Source organism: Octodon degus, unplaced genomic scaffold (genome assembly GCF_000260255.1).
Source record: "Octodon degus isolate 3935 unplaced genomic scaffold, OctDeg1.0 scaffold00039, whole genome shotgun sequence".
Classification (NCBI taxonomy): domain Eukaryota; kingdom Metazoa; phylum Chordata; class Mammalia; order Rodentia; family Octodontidae; genus Octodon; species Octodon degus.
The window spans coordinates 1,025,995-1,048,783 of NW_004524615.1; the positions used below are offsets into that span (position 1 = coordinate 1,025,995).

The 22,789-nt window shown below is 49.9% G+C and overlaps 1 protein-coding gene across 1 annotated transcript in view; it reads left to right on the forward strand.

Moving 5' to 3' along the window:
- Tubgcp3 (tubulin gamma complex associated protein 3) overlaps positions 1-22,789 on the forward strand; it is a 55,417-nt gene that overhangs the window by 20,089 nt on the left and 12,539 nt on the right. The window contains exons 9-17 of the mRNA XM_004631165.2: positions 1,770-1,838; positions 2,141-2,273; positions 3,129-3,295; positions 11,538-11,648; positions 12,049-12,157; positions 16,743-16,932; positions 18,851-18,986; positions 19,504-19,572; positions 21,499-21,634. Coding sequence (XP_004631222.1) covers positions 1,770-1,838; positions 2,141-2,273; positions 3,129-3,295; positions 11,538-11,648; positions 12,049-12,157; positions 16,743-16,932; positions 18,851-18,986; positions 19,504-19,572; positions 21,499-21,634 — 1,120 coding nt within the window. The remainder of the gene's footprint in view (positions 1-1,769; positions 1,839-2,140; positions 2,274-3,128; positions 3,296-11,537; positions 11,649-12,048; positions 12,158-16,742; positions 16,933-18,850; positions 18,987-19,503; positions 19,573-21,498; positions 21,635-22,789) is intronic.

Genomic DNA, 22,789 nt, shown 5'->3' on the forward strand with positions numbered 1-22,789 from the left:
AAAAAAAAAAAAAAAAAAAGACAAGCAGAAATCAGCAGTACAATTATCCAAGCTATTCTTTTTCCCTTCCTTTGCTTTGCATTCTCTTTTCCCTCATCCCAATTGTTCCTTCTATTTGAGCAGTTTATGAAGGGTTCCTTTTCCCCCACAGTCCCTCCAGTGCTTGTTATTGGTTGACTTCCGGATGATGGCTATTCTTTCTAGGGTGAGATGGAATCTCAGTGTTGTTTTACTTTCCACTTCTCGAATGGCCCGTGGCGTTGAACATTTTTTCATACATTTGTTTGCCATTTGTATTTCTTCATCTGAAAAATGTGTATCTACCTCAGATGACTGTTTTTGGACTGGATCTTTGAATTTTGGGGGCCTGATTTTTTTTAATTCGTTTTATGTTCTGAATAGAAGTCCTTTGTCTGAGGGACAGTTGGCTAAAATTTTTTCCCAGTTTGTGAGTTTCCTGTTCACTTTATTGGGAGTGTAGACTGGTACAACTACTATGGAAATCGGTGTTGAGATTCCTCAGAAAGCTAGAATGAGTGGTCCCAACTGTGCAGATACTTTAAATGCGTTACTAGAGTGGCAGGTTAAATAGTACACACTTGAGGGGTAGGTGATGCTTCTGTGCGGGAACACATTGTGTGCCGTCCAGGTCAGGGCAGCCATGCCTGCCTCCTCAGTGGTCATCTCTCATGGCGACAGTGTTCAGAGTCCCTTTCCGTGGCTGTGTGGCAATGTCCAGTCTGTGATAATCAGCTGTGGCAGTCCATGCAGCAGCACAGGGAGCTCCTGTCTCTCATCTCCTGTCACTTTACCTTCGCTGTCAGCCCCTCCCCCATCCCCTTCCCACCCTTCCCCATCAACAGCAACACTTTTACACATACAGGGTCCTGGGGAACGGGTCTTCCTGTGTGGCACCTAGAGTGGTGACCTCCAGCTTTGCCAGGTGCCTCCCTTGTATTTTCTGGGCTGCTCCCCCTAGACTGAAGAAGCTACCCAGTCACCCTCAAGTGGGAGCCCAGGATTTCTCACTAGGGTGCGCCCGACCGCCACAGCTAGGGCGTTCCAGCCTGGATGTCTTGCTGTCAAGCTGTCTCGTGCCTGAAAAATGCGTACACGTGTGCTTCCTTTTGTTGTTGCCACATTAGTCCCAGCGCAGAGTGCACATGCAGGAAAGCACGGCTGGTTCGTGCACTCCTGTGTCGCATCAGAGTATGCCGAAGCATGGCCATGGGTCCCAGCAGGCTGTGTAGCTTCACCCCAGCAGGGGCTGTGCTTGGGCTGTGTGCACGTTGTGGGGGCCCTGTCACCTCCGGCATTGTCCTGATGTGGCCTGCATCAGTGTTAAGGCTGGATGTGCACAGAGCATTTTAATTCTGTGCTTTGGAAAACAGCCAGGGTAAGCCACAGCAAGACTGGGTTGGTGATGAGTTGTCAGGTTTTAAGTTTTGTCAGCTAAGTGCGTTTTAAAAAGCTATATTTTAACTGAAAAATTAGAAGGACTTAATCTCAGAATAAAGGATCATTCCTCAAAAGTGATCACACTTCCTTTTAGCGTCATGAAAGCCACACTGTATTAAACGTTTTTCCCGTTGTGAGGTTCATGCTCTTCTATACTGAGGAATGACACTCATCTGACATATGGACTGTATGTTGTGGCCGTAGAGCCGCCAGGCAGACCGTGAGTGGAAGCAGAGTTTAGCCCCGCTGCCCCGCTGCTCGCCCATGCCTGCGCAGCCCTGGGCAGCATCTGTGTCTGCTCTCCCACACAGAGCTTTTGTGCCGCCTTGCACCAGGAGCTGCAGGAGTACTACCGGCTGCTCTCCGTCCTGCACTCCCAGGTAACATCCTTTCATTTCCGTTCCTGCCAGCTTTAAAGAGTTAAAAAACTGAAACTTCATAGGGTGTTTAAGCTATATTGCGTGTTAAAGCATAGCAGTCGGTATTGGAAGTGTTCTTAGTGCCAAAGAGCTATGAAGTTTCATTGATCCTAGAGCCAGTTGATTGCTCATTCTCAGGGCCTTGTCTTAAAAGCACAGTCAGTTTCTCAGGAGACTGCTGGCCTCATTGTTTCCCTGTGGCCACTTCATGCTCATTCAGAGTTCATCTGACTGGGTTTTGGACTTTCCATGTTGTCTTTCAGCTGCAACTAGAGGATGATCAGGGTGTCAACTTGGGACTTGAGAGTAGTCTGACCCTGCGGCGCCTCCTGGTGTGGACCTATGACCCCAGAATACGACTGAAGACGCTGGCGGCCCTTGTGGATCACTGCCAAGGTCCTGTGGGTTGCTGTGTGTGCTGTGCTTTTGCGCCCTCGAGAGCCGTAGGTTCCCCGGCACAGTTTACTCATGCAAGCTTACAAGAGCGCTAGCCTCTGCAGCGGGTCCACAGTTGTCCATGTGGGGGCGCAGGTTGTTAGGGAGAGGACATGGAGAAGGAGCTCCTGCAGGTCCATGTGTGGTCCAGCTGCCAGCCGCGCCTGAGCCTGTCCTCTGTCTGCTGGTGCCCAGCAGCCTTCCCCAGCTACTTTGCCTCCTTTCTCCTGGGCGGGTCATGCCATCTTTGTCCTGTGCGTGTTGGAAGTTCCTTATATCTCCAGCGGCCTTCTGAACTTTCCACCTGCAGTTTGTGCCACTTCCAAGAACTTCTCTTGGGCTGTCCTATACTGCCTTTGAGGTTTGGTGGAGGAGTTGTAGGGAGTGGAGACAGTGCAGTAAGCCTGGGGTAGCGGAAGGGTGGGCCGTAGAGCCAGTGCTGCTGCTGTGCATACTGAATGCAGAGTGAAGTATGAAGCTTGGTCCAAAAGGTGTGGCAAGGCCTCGTCCTGGCGCACGCCCGTGATCCCAGCGTTCGGGAGGCTCAGGCCAGGTGGGGCTGTATAGTGAGTTCAAAGCCAGCCTGTCTCAAAAAAAAGTAAGAAGGGTGTGCGATCTCAAGTCACTTTTTGCTACTTTTGCAGCTGAACATCTCTTTTGCTGTCGTGAAGGGAGTAGGAGTCTCTGGCTCATGTAAAGTGTCATTCTGCCAGTGGCAGGAAGCACATGGGCTTAATCCAGAGGCCTTGGTTTAAAGTGCTGGCTTTGGGCTGTGATGTTCACTGGGGTGCTTCGTCTCTTCTCTCATTTCCCCAGGAAGAAAAGGAGGGGAGCTGGCCTCTGCTGTCCACGCCTACACAAAGACAGGAGACCCGTACATGCGGTCTCTGGTGCAGCACATCTTGAGCTTGGTATCTCACCCAGTCCTGAGCTTCCTCTACCGCTGGATCTATGATGGGGAGCTCGAGGACACATACCACGAGGTGAGGCCTACTTTCTTTGTGGTTCCCTGTGGTCATCTGAACGGGGGCCCACACTTCGCTGGCGCGCTCTGTGCATCTGCTCAGTGCCTTGAGAGCTATGTGTCATTGGCTGGCAGAGTTGTAATTACCTGGTGGAAAGTTCTCCCAGCTCAACAGGGCCGAGCTGCCTGGTCAAGGCTTCCTAGCCAGGGGGTGGCAGAGTAGGTCTGGGCTTCCTGAGGCTGAATGTGCAGGTTCATGTGTGGTTACTCGTAATTCACTTTGATCACCTCTGGTGCTAAGAGTTGGAATGAAGCAAATTGTGTATGTGTCTATTTGTTTTGTGAGATAAGTCAGTTCTACTATAATGTATGTGTGTTCTTAAAAAACACTGGGCTGTTGGTCCCTGGATGTATAGCTCATTGGCTTAAGCACTTGCCTGGCAAGCACAAGGTCCAGAGTTCAGTCTTCAGTATCCCTACCTCCCCCAAAAAATCGACAGATGCAAGAATTGCACAGTGAAAAACCTAGGGCTTTGGTGGGGGGTGTCATACTCACAGACTTGCTAATAAGGTTAAAAGCACCAGAAAGTTAGGATCTTCCTATAATGAAGCTTAAGTGGATGGCGTGGGAGGCTGAGCCCTTGTGTCCTGTGTGATGTGGGCATGGAGGGTGGAGACTGGTGGCTGGGGGTTGGGAGGCGGGGGGTGATCCCTGACCTCGAGCAGCCTCAGCAGCAGGCTAGCTGGTGGGGCTGTTGTGCTGTGTGGGCTGTGTCTCAGCCAGGCTTGTATTCCTCCCCGTGGACACTGCTGTGCCCAGAACGCTGTCTACTCACCAGTGTGCTAGTTATAATACTACTTTTAAAATGAACACTATAGCAGAACCACCTATGTGTGATTTTGCGTTGTGTGCTGCGGTGGAGACGCATGGTGGGTTGTGTGTGTGCACTTGTGTCACACAAGTCCGTCGTTCATTACTTTGTATTACGTCACTCACTGTGTGGACAGATCGGTTTGTATTTGGCTGCATACCTATTGATAGGGCATATGTTCTCTGTAGGGTTGAATATTGGGGGTGTCCTTTTACATGCTCCCTTTGGGCAGTGGGTGCTGGCTTGAGTTACCAGTGGGAGGGGTAAGACCATCCCGTGGGCATCTTGTATTGCTGGTGCTACCCATGGAATTACACCAATGAAATTAATAAAGGCCACGTGATGGGACGGTCATGCATGTGCCCCCGGGCTGCAAGTTGCCTGGCAGTGAGACTTAGGAAGCATGGCCCTGCTGCAAACGTGTAAAAGAATATTCTGCCAGTTGGAGCCCTCCCTCAAGCAGATCTATCACAGGTTTACCACAGTGTAAAAGGAGGAGTGTCTGTATTCCCAAATCCCAAATCCCAACGCGTCTGGCCCCTGTGTTTCGGATAGGTGGTACTTAGCCCAGAGTCTGGGTGGGGACTTGAGTGCTTGCTCTGCAGCATGCGCAGCCCACACACCTTGCGCATGGGTCTTCCTTTGCTGTGGTCCGTGCTTCATGTTTCCTGGCATTGATACATATGGATGCAAGTGTGGTCTTGTCCTGGCACGTGGGCAGCACTTCCTGCTCAGCTTTCACATATTTGAGGTCATTCAACTCGCAGTCTGGCCCCAGTTCAGGTGCTTTGGGGCTTTCTGTCCTGGGCCCTTCTTGGCTTCGGTCCTTCTTCCTCCATCTTTCAAGGCGCACAATGGTGGTGCTTGTCCCCTGGATCCTGTGTGGGCCATGCCGAAGTCAGACACCTGCAAAATGTGTGACTCTAGGTTCTGCCAATCCTGAGGAACCAGGCTGACACTTGAGGGCTCCCTAGGGCCATGGAGTTGGGGCCGTGGTGTCAGGGCCCCTCATTTCCTTGTAGATTTCGGACATTTCTAGTTTTCTTTTTTTTTTGGCTGGCTCAGCCCGTCCTGGGGGCAGGGGCTGGCATGGCATGTGATGCTGGGGATCAAGCTTGCCTAAGCAGGTGTTTTAGACTGCTGAGCTATCTCTCTGACCCCTCCAGTTCTCTGATTGGTAAACCCTATGTTTACAAATTTTTATTTGTCTTTAATTTTAGAAAAGTTCTCTAAGTAATATATTTATCATATGTATCTGTTAGTTCAGAGAATTGTTCTGCTTTTTTTTTTTTTTTTTAAATTTATTTATGTGTGTGTGTGGCCAGCTCAGCCCACCAGGGGGCGGGGCTGGCTTGTGGTTTTGGGGGATTGAACCGTGGTCGCTGTGCTTTGCTAAGCTTGGTCTAAATAGGTGCTTTACACCACTGAGCCATCTCACCAGCCTGAGAATTGTTCTGCTTGATCATTATGTTAGGACTTGAGGATTTTTCTTTTCATTTCTGATACATGTTAATTTTTTTCAGTCTGTGTACAGGAGCTGTGTAATTCACTTCATAGGAGGTAGTTTATGGGATATCTGAGTGGGAAGTACCACTTTCCATAATCAAAGAAAGTAGAATATCAGTTGTAGTGATAAGAGTCAGAAGCTTAGTGTCCTGTGGGTGTGAAGAACAAAGAACAGAGCCTACGGAAACTGACCCCTTGGAATTCTGGCAAGCTGGAGACAAGGCAGTAACAGAGTCCGGGAGGAGGTGCCCTGTCCTTTGTTCCTTTACCTGGGAAGCTACCAACTCGTAATACATAAACTGAGAGCTTGGTGAATGCCAGAAGGCGATGTAAGTAACAGCTTGCTTGCACCAAATTAGTTACACACATTCCTTAGCCTGTCTGTAGCCCTCAATAAATGTGAGAAGTTTAGGTGGCTCCGGCACACTTAGAGAGAGACTAAGCTCAGTGAGACCTCTGAAGCTGACTTAATCCAGTCTTCCCCTGGTTTCTTTTGGCTCCAACTGATAACATACAAAAGTCAGTCAAGAGATAGCAGTTGAAAGAGTATAAGGAAGCAGAGACTGTGGCACCGGAAAGCCCTGTGATGGAGGAGTCGTCCGCAGGTCCACAGCAGGGTGGAGTGAGCGGAAAGCAGTGGCCGCAGGATGAAGGAGTCACCAGGAGGGAAAGGGGGCAGGAAGAGAGCGGCGCTCGGGTGTGCTGTGGCACGCAGGTCAGGAATGGAATGAGGATGTGGGAGGGAGGTCACGAATCAATAGGTCCACGGGCCTCAGCAAGCTCAGGGTAATGTAAATGAAGAGACCCACAATGGAGAGACGTGATTAGCTGTACATAGCCAAAGCCAGAGGAGTGTTTGGTGCAGCAGCAGTGGGAAACACATGTGAGACCAGCAGTTTCTCGTTGGGCACTGGGGAGCAGAGGCGGGGGCGGGTGCAGGCTCTGGCGGTGGGAAGACTCAGAGGGATCCAGAACCCTGTGAAGATTTCCAGATAAATAAAACCATAGAGAATTCCTAGAAATGCAGGGACTACCAAAATCCATCTGCATTGGCCTGCATAGGTAGAGATTGAATCCATAATTGAGAAACTTCGGTGAAGAATGGTTCGCAGCCAGTTGGCTGCTCTGGTGAACACTAAGCAAGTGTGTAAAGAATTAGCAGCAGTTTTGCAAAACTCTTCAAGCAGTAACAAGAGGGTGCCGGTATTGTTCATGCTTGCAGATACAAAATCCTAGGTAGCGAAAGTCCTAGGAAACAGGTCAGCCCTGTGGAAAGGGTGGTACTTCAGCCAAGGCCAAGAGGGCTTGCCCTTCGGTGCAAAGAAGGCTGTTAGTGTGACACACGGCGGCAAAGCAAGGGAAAAGACACACAGCCCTCGAGGTGAATGCTGGATAAGCGCTTGATGAGATTCAGCACCTTTTCCTGAGGAAAGCACTCAAGTGAAGCATAGAAAGCAACTTAAGTGGCTCCGGGGCTCTGGAACTGATGGTTGCATGGCACCGGTGAAGGGCGGCCAGGTGGCTGGCTTCGACCGTCCCTGCCCTGGTCTGCGCTGTGTGGGAGCCCTGGGCAGGAAGGAGGCAGCAGAGCATCCAGGTGGGGAAGCAGGAGAGCTGTGTCAACACACACATAGTGTGTAGATCTGGGAAGGCAAAGGGAGACACCTGTGTCTTAATACACAGGCGCACCAGAGAGCAGGGCCCGAGATCAGTCACCAAAGCCAGCGGTGTTTCTGTATACTGCCAGCAAGCAGCCACACGGAGATTAGGGGGACAGCTCCACTCACGCTGGCACCGAAACAGGTGACACATTTGGTGCTGCCGAATGGAACCAGGGCAGCAGACCTTGTCCCCAGGAGACACTGTCCTTGCTGAGTTCACCCATGCGTGGCCTTCATGGCAGAGTCCCAACCCGATCACGTCCCCAGGGGAGTCTGGGGGACTCGTGCAGTGGCCTGCAGAGTGGCCGAGGTGCAGCCCATCTTTCTGCTCCGTCCCTCCACGTCTGATTCCTGGGGACAAATCCTTTGCTCAGAAATCCTCCCTGTGGTCTCTCTCTAGTCGGAAGCGTGGCGTCCGCCCAGCCAGTGACAAGCATCACAGCCCACTGCCGCTGCAGCTTCTCCCTCGGCTCCCTCCGAGTTTGACGGAACACTGAAAGTGGAAAGGGCACCGGCGCAATAAAAACTGTCGGAGCTCCGTGCTCCTGGGCCTTCCCTCTGTCACTGCTCCAGAGGAGCACGGGGCCTCTGTGCTCACTGCTCTCTGCTGGCGGAGCCACTGCCCTCAGGGAGACCACGTGGCCAGAGGGTCTCTTACGGTTTCCATTGAATTTTCTCTTGTTCACACTGGTAGACTTCCAGCTGCAGTCCAGCACGTTGGACTTGGAGAAGCAGCACGTCTGTAAAAACTGAAGGTTCTTTTTAAGTGAATGACAGACAAATGCAATTTATATGCAATTAATCTAATCTGTTGAATGGCCAGCTGCAGAGCAGTCCATTGCTGTGACTGGCTAGCCTCAGAGACCATTCCCAGAGCTCTTGTGATGGACTTTAGTTTTTATTCGGGGTAATTTAAGTAGATGATAACCTCAGAGTGCAACTCTTTCTCTCTCTAAGCAGTCATTAGTTATGTGTTTTAAATTAGAAAGGTAATATAAATTTAAAAAGTCTGAAGTAGATCAATGAATGCTTTGTTCATTGAAGGGTAAATTTGAATTGAAAATAAAGTGTGGCAATCCCCCCTGCATTCATAAGAACACTGGCATTTATTTGTGTGCCTAATTGTAGAGGAGAAGATGTGTACAGATTTGATGTTGCCTGGCTGTTCTGGGGCTCACAGGGAAGACCTGGGCCTCATTCAAGTTTTGTCTCTAAATATTTACCCTCCCTAGTAAATTTCTGTGAAAGAGGAAGGAAGAAACATTATTAATTGCCCTTAAAAATTACGTTATTAGACTGGGCGTGGTGGCATGCACCTATAATCCTAGCTCTTGGGAGGCTGAAAACAGGAGAATCACTACGAGTCCAATCTAGTAGTGAGACCCTGAACACCCTGTAGACCCTTCCCTAAAATACAAAAGAAAGAAAGAAAGAAAATTATGTTATTAAAAAAAGTTGGTAACATATTTAGTATTTGGCTGTGGTTATTGATTCTTTTTCTAAATGGTAATTTTTTTTTAACATTTATTTATTTATTTATGTATGTGTGTGTGTGGCCAGCTCAGCCCACCAGGGGGCGGGGCTGGCTGGCATGTGGTGCTGGGAATCGAACCACTGTCCCTGTGCTTTGCCAAGCTTCTTCCAAGTAGGTGCTTTAGACCACTGAGCTATCTCACCAGCCCTAAATGGTAATTTTTTCTGATATAAAAGTTTGTATAATTTAAACCTTTTGATTATATAAACATACAGTGGAGAAAATTATTCACCAAGAATCTTATTGTGGACAGATAATGTTTATGTGTCTGCCCATTTTTAATTATATGTGCCCTATGTATCCTATTTCATAATGTTTTTTTTTCCTTGAAATGAATAATATTATTTCTTGCCACTAAATAATATTCTTCTATATGAAGGGTCAATGAGCTCTGGCTTTCCGGAGTAGGGTGTCAGATCTTGTTTGTGCATGTGTGACATAACTGTTCTTCCTCAGAATCTCTGGGGCTGTGAAAGCTTACAGAATACTATTATTTTTAATGACTAAATACTATTATTTTTAATGACTAATATTATTTTTAATGACTAATATTGTCACTTGGTTTTGTAGGGGTATACTGGAAGTGATATACCTTGACCAAGAATATTCTATTCCAGGAAAACAAGGATTCTTTTATGCAGAATTTTCTGTGTTCAGAAATGAAACTGTTGTAATAATTTTTGACATTTTCTTATCAGAAGGGCTAGTGTTATCCTGATTACATAAAGCAAATGGCATTTTGCATACTTTTCTGCAGCCTTGAATATGTTGAACTACATAAGAATGGTGTCTTTCAAAAAACAAGTTAAGCACGCCCCATACCTTAGTGACAGTGTTTTATATTTACAAGTTCTTATAAGGAAGTTGCTCTGTGGAGGAGTCTTCTTTCTTCTGGGTTTAGTTTTGGTCTCTTATGTTTTGCCAGGAAATCAGTATCCCGTGTTACTTTGTAATTGCTGAAATACTCCAAACATTCTTTGAGCCATCTTGTGGTGTGGCCACATCCGGTCAGGTGGCTGTCACCCCTACTGCTGATCTGGGGGTCACAGGCACTTGTGGCAAGCTTTGACTTAAGTGAACTCTGGTCTGGGGGATGGGGCAAAGCTGCAGTTCACTCTGCCCAGGCTTCTGGTCCTGAGCGTGGGGGTTGGGATCCTATGGCTCTGTCTCTGTTAGAGGAGGCCTGTGTGCCTTGGTGCTGTGGCTGATCCTGAAGACGAGATGAGCTGGAGCCCTGAGTACCAGGAAGCGAGGAAGAGCCCTGGCTGTCCAGACAGAGACCTCAGGGCAGCTGCAGAGCTCCCTGTTGCTGGAAGAGGCAGTGGTGTGAGGGTGTGACAGGGCTCAAACTCTGGTGCACTTGACCATGACAAGTACCCCAGGTGGAAGGTGAGGACAGGGCTTGCAGGGACTCCTGCGCTTCTCTGTGAGGGAGCATGCTGAAGGAATGGGGCTGTCCAGCACGCAAGAGCAAGTCTCGCAGGAGCAGAGGCCTGCGGGCCTGCAGCAGCATCCCCTGAGCCCTCCTGAGAGCCAGTCTTGAACAGGACATGGTGGACACACTGCTGGAATGTGACAGGAGCATTTCTGTAGCCCAGAAATGTGGCTGTTGTCCAACAGGGCCAGAAGCTAGGGAGGAATGCAGATGTTTATGTTTATGCCCCACTCTCCTGGGGCAGAGCAAATAAAAACACAGAATGTAGTGTAAACAATGCCTAATAATTAGCCTAGCAAAATTAAATTTGTGATGATGAGTCACTGTCCCTAATGTACAGAGAATCTGCGTAGTGCAAGAAAAAAATGATGAAATTGGTAGATAGGTCAAGGGCACAAAAAATTCATAGGAAGAAAAGCAAGGGCAACAGTGTTACGAGACTGTGCACAGCTTCATTTGTTGTCAAGCAGGCAACGATGCAGGACAGCTGATTGCACCTAGGGCCTGCAAAACTTGAACCCGGTGAGGCTTCGGGCTCAAGGTTGCTGCTGCCCATGTCTACACACAGGTGTGGAAGGGCGGCCTCGTGTGTCTGTCCAGCTTGAAGTGGCCTCACTCCGCAGTTCTGCTTTTAGATGCAAGTTGATGGACATGACAGGACGGGCATAGGGTGTGAGTGTGGGAGAGGCAGAGAACTTTTCTCCTTACCAGTGGGGGCCTTTCCGATGCTGCTGATTGGTACTGGGAAGGGAAGAGGGTGCTGCAGCTTGCCTGAGGGAGCAGGTTCTTGATCCGGGGTTCCCGAGAGAGCCACAAAGCCTGGCTGCTGCTGCCACTGTCCGTGTGTGTGCCAGCTAGGTTCTCTGGGTGGTAGTCGGGCCTGGGCCTGCTTGTGAGCACAGTGTGGGGCGTGGGCCCTGCCCTGGAGCTCTGTGGAGTAGACAGCAAGGGTAGGCAAGCCCCAGAGGCATAGCTGAGTGTAGGGTAGGTGACGGGGCCTGAGGGAAGCCCTCAGCTGTGTGGCCTCACACGTGCTTGGCAGAGGCAGCACTGAGCCTTACTTGTAACGAGGCTCCCTAGGTGCCAAGAAAAGCACGGTTTGGTTTTGTTGTAATTTGGTCTTAAAAGTCTAGGAATATAATTCAACTTAGGCTTCTGTCCAGTATGCCTAACTTCCTAGAGTAATGTATCCTGGCTGGTGCTTAGCCAGTAGCTCGCACTGTTACCTACTAATGATGCACTTTTGTTTTCAGTTTTTTGTAGCATCAGACCCAACGGTTAAAACTGATCGACTGTGGCATGACAAGTACACTTTGAGGAAATCCATGATTCCGTCTTTTATGACAATGGATCAGTCTAGGAAGGTAGGGGGAGAAGTCTGCGGCTTTGACGCTGCACTGCTCTATTGGGGTCACATGGCAAAACTAATTTTCAGATAGATTTGTTGCATTCTAGGCTTTTTTTTTTTTTTTTTTCCGGAACCGGAGACTGAACTCAGGCCCTTGTGCTTGCCAGGCAAGTGCTTATTCTACTGAGCCATCTCCCTGGCCCTCTAAGCTTATTTGTTATGAGGTGACATAAGCGTCACCTGGATGTCAGCCTGCTGACACATTTGCTAATGAGAGTTCACTTGATACTAGATCTGAAGCCCTGGTTATGTAGTTTTTACTCTATAGCTAATTTATAACATTTGTAGAATATTTGTAGTAGTTGATGACTATTTAAGCTTGATATAAGATAATTGTAGGATATTTTTCATTTCAGGTCCTTTTGATAGGAAAATCAATAAATTTCTTGCATCAAGTTTGTCATGATCAGACGCCCACTACAAAGATGATAGCTGTGACCAAATCTGCAGAGTCACCCCAAGATGGTATGTGGTCAATGAGAATGACTGTGGAGGGGGCGGTGATGAAAGCCATGGGGATGGGGATGGATAATGATGATTTGGGGGTGATGATGTGATTGGATGATGGTCTCAGTGACAGTGCTGTGGTGGTGGTGGTAACAGTGGTGATGTTACATACGCACGTTCACACATCTGTAGTTTAAAGTGCACAGGACTTAAAGTTCATCTGAGTCACTAAGGTCATACACGGTATCCTTTACTCTATGGCTGTTTAACGCCCTTGACACAGTAGGTAGCAGGTAGGGAGGTATTGGAAGGGTACGGTTATTCTATCCTGCTTAGTGGTTTGTGGTACCGTTTTTTCTAATTGCGAAGTGACATGTGCCAGAATAAGAAGTGGGTGAATGTCACCAGTGGCAGCCACACTTTAGGACTCCATACTCGGTAGGAAAGCAGAGATTTAAGAGTGATTATTGTGTCAGGGTGTTGGTTGAAGTCCCCTTGCACTGTGATGCTGTGCTTCCTCCTTCCCTGGTGGCCCTTGCACACATTTCCTTTCTTGCTGCCTGCCCCAGCTTCAGTGGTCTGTCTGTAGGTTGTCTGGCTAACTTACTCGTCTGGCTTTCTAGTCTTGGCTATATTTGCTATTTACTTTTCTATCTTTTTTTTTTTTTTTAAATTTATGTATTTGGTACAGGGTCTCACTATGCAGCTCAGACTCTAGTGATCCCCATGTTTTCAGCCTCCTCTGCACTGGGATTACACATGTGCACCACCACACCCAGATTTGTGCTTAGGGGCAGGGCCGGTATGGCAATGTGCCAGGGATCAAACCCCGGTCCCTGCACTTGCCTAGGCAGGCGCATTCAGAGTTCACTTTGCATGAGACGTTGTATTGGGAGTGATGTTCAGAGAGTCCCACAGTCAGGGCCATGCCCCCGGGGTTGTGGATTGCTGTGGTCTCATGCCTGCTGCTCTTATGTGCAGAATTTTCCACAGCCTCTGGGTTTGCTCCTGGAGAAGGAGATGTATCCAAGAACAGCTTTGGGGGAGAGATGCCCATGTTGAAGAGGGTGGAAGAGGCAGAGCCAACAGAGCATTCGTGTAGTGCGGAGAGGATGCGATTGCCAATGTTCACAGGGAGTACACTTACTAGGAGACGCATCGTTTATAGGGTTGTTTTATAATAGTCACCCAGAGTCGAATGCAGAAGAGTGCAGGTGATCTGTCCACACACTGGAGACCCAAAGAATCCAGCTGCGGGCCTGGATCCCACAGCAGTGTCCTCCTGCATGGGGTAGACTGACAGCTGGTGTCCACTTGTAGCACCCAGCTGAACTGAGCCTGCGTGGTGCTGGGTGTGGGTGCCCATCTGAGGACTGTTGCTGGCAGCATATGGGGCAGAACTGCAAGAGAAGAAGAGAAGCTGTTGGGAGCTGTTTGTGCTGTGAGAACTGTTGGTTCTCCTGGAGGACCGTGTCATGTTAGCCTTCCTGATGAATTCGGCTGTGCCTGTCAGAGAGCTCAGGACCTTATTGTCGCTGAGAATGGCTGCTGTCCCCTCTGGAGGAGCTCTGGCCCTAACCTCAAGAATCGCTTCCTGGCTCCTGCGCAGATCCCTCGGCCTGCTGCACGGATCCTTCATCCCTCTGGCACAGACTTTCTGGCTTCCTCCCCTGACCTTTGGGCCTTCCCAGCACAGCTCCGTGAAATAGGCCTGCATGAGACGTTGTCGTGGGCTCCTGGTCTCCACTCGGTCTTCAGCTGGATTCATGCAGGACATTGTCATGGCTTCAGGCCCTCAGCTGGATTCTTTGGTTGTTACCGTGTGGACAGACTTCCTGCACTCCCTCTGGATACAACTCTTTGGGTGACATTGTAAAATAATCTTATAAATTAAGTATCCTGTATTATGTTGTTTTCCTTGCAAACCCTGCTGACAACACTGCACAAATTCAGTTGAAGACTTAGAGCCATGGCAGTGTCTCCCACAAGTCCAGCTGGTGGCCTAGAGCCCCAGACAATGTTTCCTGCAGTCTCTAAAGGATCTGCACTGGGAAGGCCCAAGGGTCAGTGGTGGGAGAAGGTCTTGACCAGCAGGATGAAGGATGTGTGTCACCGGCTTAGGGGTCTGCACTGGAGCAAGGAAGCGCTGCTCAAGGTAAGGACCAGAGCTCCCGCAAAGAACCATAGCCGTCCTCAGTGGCAGCAGCCAAGTCTACATCAGGAAAGCCAGTGTGGCAAGCTTCTGCAGGAGCATCAGTAGCACACCACCCTCCCCTCCGGATCTCCTTTTATGCTGTTGGTAGCAGTCCGCTGGTAGGCCTTGCACACCCAGTACCACGCAGTGGTAACGCACATGTCAGCTGGGAGTTCCAGGTTGAGCACAGTCAGTGTGGCTGGCGTCTGAGGGAGGCGTTCCCGAGGGGACGGGGGCTGCTGCCCCCTCACTGCTCGCATTGCTCTGCTGTCACCCCTCTGCTGCCGTCGCGCTCTGCTGTTGTTGCTGCAGTGCTGCTGTTTCTCCTGAGGCTCAGTGCTGTGCTGCTGCTCCTGCTCTGTGTGCTTGCTGTTCGGCTGCTGTTTTTCTCCTGCTGCAACTTCCTTGCTCTTACTCTTCTGTTTTTATTACTGCTTCTGTTACTGCTGTGTGCCGTTCCTGCTGCCGGCTTTTTCTCCTGCTGTTACTCTGCTATTACTCTTCTGCGCTGTTACTGCCCTAGACTGTGACTACTCTGCTGTTACCATTCTATTGCTGTCCTGTTTTACTGCTGTCACCACTCTGCTGCTGTTACTGTACCATTTCTACTACTGCTCTTACTACTCTCTGCTGTTACTGTTCAGCTGCTATGAGTTCTCTGATGCTATTGGTCCTCATCACTGTTATTGCTCGATTGCTGTTATTACCTTGTTCCTATTAGTGCTACTGCTGTTACTACACTAGAACTATTACTACTCTGCTGCTGTTGCTGCTCTGCTGTTCTTCCTCTACTGCTGTTACTCTGTGCTGCTTCTACTCTGCTGTTACTATGTTGTTACCACTCCGTTGTTACTCTGCACTGTTATTACCCCTGCCGTTACCATTGTACTGCATCTCCTGCTGTTACTGTGCTGTTGCTGTTATCACTACTGCTGCTCATGCTGTTAGTTCTGCTGCTGTTACGCCACTAGTGGAGTGCTGTGATGTTGGCACTGCTGCTGCTGTTACTCGGCCACTGTTGTGAATTACTCTACTCCTGCTGCTGTGGCTGCTGGCCCCCTACTGGTGCATCTCAGTTACTTTTTTGTTGGTGGTGACTCCTACAGCTCCTTGGGTCCTCTACTATGGCCAGTGTCTGTGTACAATGAGCTTTCTGCTGCTGCTGTGTTTGTAGTGTGGTGGAAAGATAAAGGTATGAACCTCAGAAGACTACTAATAAAACAAAGCACTGGAAGATGTCAAGTGCGTATTTGTCTGTGCAAAACTTTTGAGGATTTAAAAGTATTAATTAAGAGCTCAGAGGGAAATGCAAGGGGTGACGTCTGAGGGATGCTGAAACCAGGGGTAGAGTGTGAGGCTGCTCTGGGCTGGAACCGATTAATATTTACACTTTCTTCATCAGATTCGCAAGTGTAATGACTCCAATGACAAATAAATGGGGGGTATTTACATTCTTATGGCCATGCAGCTCAACAGGAGTGAAGCCCAGGGCCCTGGAAAGAGGACCACAGTCAGCCTGGGAGGGCCTCGCTTGTGCTGGCCACAGGCCTCATGTGTCTGTGGTCTTCTGGGGACCTAGGAGTGGCAGGAGTACTAAAGCTGGATGGGTACTTCAACTGGCCTCATCCGGAGAACAGAGAATCCTCCAGCGTCCAGGTCCCTTCACATGGGTTAACACGGGTCATGGAAGGAGGTTCAAGTTGCAACCACAGCTTTGCCTTGGCATTCCAGAGTAACCTTGATCAAGTATTTCACCTTTCTCTATCTTAGATTGTGCCTCAGCATTGGGATTACTTTCTACGCAAGTGTTAATGTGCTCTTAAGTGAAATATAATGTTTCAGATATGTTTTATAAACCATTTGAGCTGCACAGATGTAAATTAGCATTATAAAAGCTCTATTATATCTGTAGTCTCTGTATTATCTCATTTTAGTAGTGAGCTATGGAAACACTTTGTTGCTGCGTTCCTCTTTGGAACCAGGCTGCTGTGTGTTCTGGTTCTGCTGCCTGGACAGTCTCCAGCGACGGCCTGGAGTTCACTGTAGGATGCTGAGCTGGGCCGTGGAGCTCACACATGGGTGGAGTTGGTCTTGGGACAGGTTTTGACAAGTGGGGTGACTGAGTGCTAGTGAGACTCAGGCTGGTCCCAGTATGGCAGAGATCTTTGGAATCAGGAGCAGCCCAGCACCAGTTCCCCGTGGACCCAGCTGCCAAGCTGCACTCCGTCCCGCTGGGTGTCAGTGTGTTGGGCCTGCGCTCCTCTCACCAGCCGACCGTGCAGCTGTGCTGGCCGGGTGGGGTCCGCTGTGGACACTGCCGGCAGGTGAGCTGCTGTCTGCGCCTGCTTCCCCGTCCTGGGTAAATACATATTACATGTGTATGTGTGCTTTCCCCTTTGTTCTTTACAGCTGCGGATTTATTCACAGATTTAGAAAATGCATTTCAAGGGAAAATTGATGCTGCTTATTTTGAGACCAGCAAATACCTACTGGATGTTCTCAGTAAGAAGTACAGCTTGCTGGACCACATGCAGGCCATGAGGCGGTACTTGCTTCTTGGTCAGGGAGACTTTATCAGGCACTTAATGGATTTGCTGAAGTAAGAACTGTGACGGTTTTGATTTTTATAAAATATGTGCTCCTTTTAGCGTAAAAAGTTTTGACCAGTTCTGTTTAAAGAATCTGTGGCATCAGAAGGGGATGAGTTGAATTCTCATCATGTTTGTAAGGCACAATCTACAGAGGTAAAATGGTGACCTTTTTGCAGGTTGAGGTCCTTTTGTTTTACTGGGGTCTCCAGCAGGCACTGGCCTTGTGCTGTGCTTTGTCTGAGACACCCTGTGTCCCTGTCCTTATGAGGTTGTGGCGTGGACAGTGACACAGTCCAAGGAGCCTGGAGAGATCACAGTCAGCTTTGGCTGTAGTGTGAAATTAACCAGAAATTGTGCTGTACGTTGTGCTTTTATCACTCCTTTTAGCTAATGGTACTTGGTGTAGCAGAACAAGACCACTGCTCTCCCCGCTGGGTTCTTCTGGCACCCTCTTGCTCCAGAGACAGGGTCTGGGCTGAGGGCAGGCTAGCACTGCTGCACTGATGGGATGTGGCCGTGTGCTCACGTGAGGCAGGGCCTTGTACTCCGGTGTTCTCGAGAACCACGACTGTGGTTTGGTGTCCCAGGGGCTGAGGACCGTGGACCTGAGTCCTTCAAGTCCTGCCTGTGCCAGTCCAGCACTTGTTCAGGCCTTGTTTCTCGAGCTTTGGCACATGCCTGCCTCAGTGACTGTCTCAACTGTGACTGGGTGTCCCATGCTGGTCTGGCCAAAGATCTAGGCAGAGCTGAGGAGTGTGTGGGTGCTGGTGCTGTGGGGTGGCCGGGGAGGGGGCTGCCCCCAGGGCCCATCTCAGGCACACAAGTGCCGACCACAGTGTGAGAGGCTCGGCAGCAGTAGCCGACCCCTGCCCACCTGGATGAGCTTGGGAGCGGCAGTGTGGCCACTGAGTAACATTTCGCCTGAGTAAAGGAGGCCTGGCTGCCGGGCTGGACACCAGGTGTCTGGGGTGTGCTTGGAGATGCCTCGCCTGAGGGCAGTACGTGAGGGTGCAAGGCCTCACTGGCTTCGCTGCTTGTGTGCCTTGGCCGCAGCTGGATGTATCAGGTGTTGCTTTCTCGATGTGAGGTGGAGTTCTTCTCGGGGCTGTTGTAAGGGCCTACCTTTTAAAGGGAGCCGTGTCGCTTGATGGCGGCGTGCCGCACGTTGCCTTGAGAGCAGCAGTCTCTTCCTCCTGTCTTTCCGCCTCATCTCAGGACAGCATTGGCAGCGCTTGTGCAGACGTGGGGGTGGGGGTTGTCGTTCAGCTGTGAGGCCCCTAGAGGTGCCGCTGCCATCCCTTCACGTGGGTATGCCTATGTCTCAGTTCTGTTGGCAAAGACCTGTCCTCCTCTTGGGCCTCTGCAGGAAATCACGGTGGCTGGTGCTACTCATAGTCCAGATTGAGGTTTGAAAATGTGATTTACCAACATGCATAGTATATCTGAGTACCTTCAGTTTAGGCTGACTCAAAACGAACATTTTGGAGGTTTTATTTTAATTTTTGCTTATTTATTTAGTTTTGGTTTTTTGAGACATGGTCTCACTGTACAGGTCAGGCTGGCTTCATGCTCACTATGTAGCCCAGTTTAGCTTTGAACTCGCAGCGGTTTTCCTGCTCAGCCTGCCAAGTGCTGGGAGTATAGCCATACGGCATGAGATTTTTTTTGGTACTGCGGATCAAACTAGGACCTTGCACTTGCCAGACAGATACCTATGCTGCTGAGCTATCCGTGGCTGGCTTGAGATTTTATAGACATGTTTATACCTAAAAGTATTTGGTAGGCCCTATGTGCAGTTAATACTATGGATCATTTAACATCACATTGTATTGGTCCCATTTGTCTTTTCGGTTTTTATAATTTGATTTCTAAATTTTTCTGAAGTTCATTAGAAGTTCAAGTAATAATTTTTAAAAATTTGTTAAGACCAGAACTTGTCCGTCCAGCAACGACCCTGTATCAGCATAACCTGACTGGAATTCTTGAAACTGCCGTCAGAGCCACCAATGCGCAGTTTGACAGCCCTGAGATCCTGCGCAGGCTGGATGTGCGACTGCTGGAGGTAGGTTCGCCAGGCGGGAGGCTCCTCAGCACGCCTGCTCAGTCCCAGAACCTGGCTTGCGGGCACCCTGCCCTGCGGTGCCTGTCCCTGGAGAGCCAGTGGGTCCCCGCTCCGCAGAGGGGGTGCCTCTGGGCTGCTGGGCTCGGCTTCCCCAAGCTCACGGCCTCTGTCGTGCTGCAGAGTGAGTGCGGTAGGACACACAGCAGATAGAGCTGCTCACCGGTGCGGTGCACGGGTGTAACACGAGTATTGGCGGAGCTGGGTAAGGGATTCTGGAGGGACCTCCTGCCTGCCTTCCTCCTCCCTCCCTCCAGGTTGATAGAAAGGGAATGCCTTGCTTTCAGAGCTAAACATGCTTGCAGTGAGGGGGGTTTATTTATTCTCAGGCTGGGCGTCAAGGGTCCACCTTTTAAAGGGAGCGTTGTCACACAGGCCATACTTACATTAGGCCTCTCTTTTTCCCCAGCAGTCACAGTTGTTCACACCCAGCTCAGTCGATTGTTTCTTTTGCTGTCAGGTCTCTCCTGGAGACACGGGGTGGGACGTCTTCAGCCTGGATTACCACGTGGATGGCCCGATTGCCACGGTGAGGCCCCTGTGCGTGTGGCCCGCAGCTGTAGGTGCGGAGCATGCTGTCGTTGTAAATGGCTTTCTTCTTAAAGAAGTTCTGATTACAGTTACCATGACATCAAGGCTGTATCCATTGAATGAACACTTAAGCCAGAATTGTGTGTGTTTTAAATAATCATTAATGAGAGCAGAAATGCTCTATTATTTTAATAATTCTTAAAAATATCATTTGTTCCATCATAGGTTTCAGTGAGTACTTAATAAATGGATTGTTCATTTTGTTCCATTATTCTTAGACTGTAGCAACTAATTTAGGATAATTTCAAAGGAACTATAAAGTGTATTTTAGGGGAATCGTATTTTTGCTACTTAGATAAAATTTGATATTTAGTATTCATTTAAACTGATGAGAAAATAGCTGCACTATTGTTCGTAGCGCTTTTACCATGTGTGAAGGAAAGTACTGTTTCTTTTCACAGTTCCCAAATCATCAAAGGTCGACCAGGCGCGGTGCCCTTACGTGTCTGCAATTAAGATGCCTCTTTCTCGGCTCCTTTCTTTATTCAGGCCTGAATGTGTTCTCCTTGACCACAGCATGTCTTTAAGCTTACCTCAGTCCTTTGTATCACTCAAATTGCTGCACTCTTTTAATTATCAAGAGAAATGCTCCATGAAGCAGCAGTCGGGTGCGGCTTTCATCCTTTTCGTGGTTCTTGATCGTTTGTGCAAGTCCCATTCCCGCTGGGGGAGTGGGAGTCCGAGCCGTAGGTGTCTGTGCCCACTCGAGGAGGTCTGCCCAGCCTGCCACAGAGCTGCATGTGTTCCTGTGCGCAGTGTCTTTTTTGTGAGGTCCCAGCTCTCCCGGTTTCCATGCACTGCTGCCCGTAGTGCTGGCTGCAGGTCTGTCCACAGGGACCTCCCCTCCTTGGACCCTACCCTAAGTGGCAGTCAATGGTTCTGAGTCCAAGGTGCATGACTTACACCGGGGACTTCTCTGTCATGCGTGTCAGTCTGTGTAGTCACCTGTTACTGCCACAGCATGGAAGAGACAGAGCAGAGCTGGGTGTGTGCACTACCGAGTGCACTGCTGGGTTCTGTCCCTGGTGCCCAGAGAAGCAAAAACAACCCAAAGATGCTGCAGGAGAGGTAATGGCCTTGATTATTCACCAAGTAGGTGAACTGCAACGTCTAGCTAGGTAACCCAGTTATTTTATAACACTGTACACTACTAGCTAGGTTGTCAGTTGTACATTGTGTGCTGGGTCACATAGAGGAGGGGCCTAAGCACAGTGCAGACGAGGTAAGTGAGGGAGCTCCCTCGGAGCAGAGCTGAGAGCACAGCCCCAGGGGTGTCTGACCAGGCACCATAGTGTGACGGGCGTGAGTGGCAGCCAGTGCACCCTTGGCCCTGGCTCCAGTGGAGGGCGGCTTGTGCTGGTTTGCAGAACACCTTGACCTGTTTGTGCATGGCCCATACCCAGGCTAAACAGTTACTTGGTCTGTCCTTGATGCTCATGTTTGGTTACCACAGGCGAGGTTGGGCAGGAAAGGAAAGCCTGGCATGGTCCCCACCCCAGGGCTTGTCACTTGTGTGGGAAGGTGAGTTAGGTGGAGGTGCTCAGAGGGCAGTTGGTGTGCCAGTAGGAGGCCTGCCTGCCCTGGAGCCATCCCCAAAGAGGCCTCACCCTGGGAGCTGGGGTGAGGAGTCCACGCACTGGCTGCACGTGGGCTGGGCTCACCGTCCTCGGGATACCGATGGTGTCTCCCTAAGCCGGTTGCCCTAGCTGCCCCCGCTAGCGGAAGTGTGCCTGGCATGTAGTTGCGGCTGTTGTAGTACTGCCGTGCCGCTGCAGATATTACTCACATGCCGAGGGACTTCCTGGAGTCGGCTGTGCGTGGGCAGGTTCCCTGCATTGGTGCCATGAGCCTCTCTGCTCCCCAGGTGTTCACGCGAGAGTGCATGAGCCACTACCTGCGGGTGTTTAACTTCCTGTGGCGGGCCAAGCGCATGGAGTACATCCTCACCGACATCCGGAAGGGGCACATGTGCAATGCGAAGTTGCTGAGGAGCATGCCAGGTACAGCTCGGGGGAGAGGTTCGGCCCGGGAGCAGCCTGCCCAGCTCTGCAGGCTGGCAGGGGTGGGACGCACCTCTGAGCTTCATCCATTTTTTGTGAGAAGGCCTGTCTGTACCTTGCCTTCAGTGCAAGTAAGAAGGATGTTGAGTCACACTGGCTGTTGATTCAGAACAGCAAGTTTCTTTTAAAATCACCTTTGTTTTTCCCTAGTGTTCATATGTGTACTTCAATTTTTTTAGTCACCTGTTTTTAAGGAAAGAAGCTATCTAATAAGCGCTGGCTCGTTTACGTCCATGTAGTATCTTACTATATTTCTTGTAGACTTTCCCTATTACTTTGGGGGGCAGCTCAGCCCACCCTGAGGGCAGGGCTGGCACAGTGTGTAGTGCCGGGGACTGAACCAAGGTCCCCTGCACCCGCCTAAGCTTGCCTAAGCAGGCGCTTTGGACCGCTGAGCTATCTCGTCGGTTCCTTTAATACTTCTTTTGTCCATAAACCAGGACCTTGAAATGTTCTGTATTATATTACAATTTAAAAGCATAGTAAAAAGTCCTGGGTGTCAGATGGTTGAGATTATTTTAGCATTATAAATATTGGATGACTTCTATTGTGAGTCTTTTTAATAGCTTCGTCTTGAAATTGCTTTGGTCAGAACCTTGGAGAAAGCATTTCCCCTAAGATCCCCCTGAGCATGCCCTTAGATGCCTCCTCCTCGAGGTGCAAAGCACTCATTACAGCTGAGAGAGGAGTCGGCTTTGAGGAGACGTGTTCGTGGCCTCTCCCCTCTGCCACTCCCCTCTGTCACAGACCCCGCATGACCCTGTGACCAAGGAGCCAGGGCCCTTCTGGGAGTCACGCTGGCGATCTTTGAGGCTGGAGTCCTCGGAATGGCCGAGAGGAGTGGCAGGGATGTTTGCACCGCCAGTGGCCCTGGTCCCTGGCCCCGTTCGCAGTGCTCGCCATGTGTCGTGGTCACGGCTTGGTGTGTCACCAGGCACATCCTCCTGAGGTGTCATTGTGTGTCCACCCTATATTCGTCTCAGTGTAGCGAGGGATGGGCTGTGCTGCCCTGGCTGTGGATGAGACAGAGTCTAGGTTGCTCTGAGTTGCTGCCAAAGGCTTGTTCTTTTTGGCACTTGTGTCCGGCTCTGGACC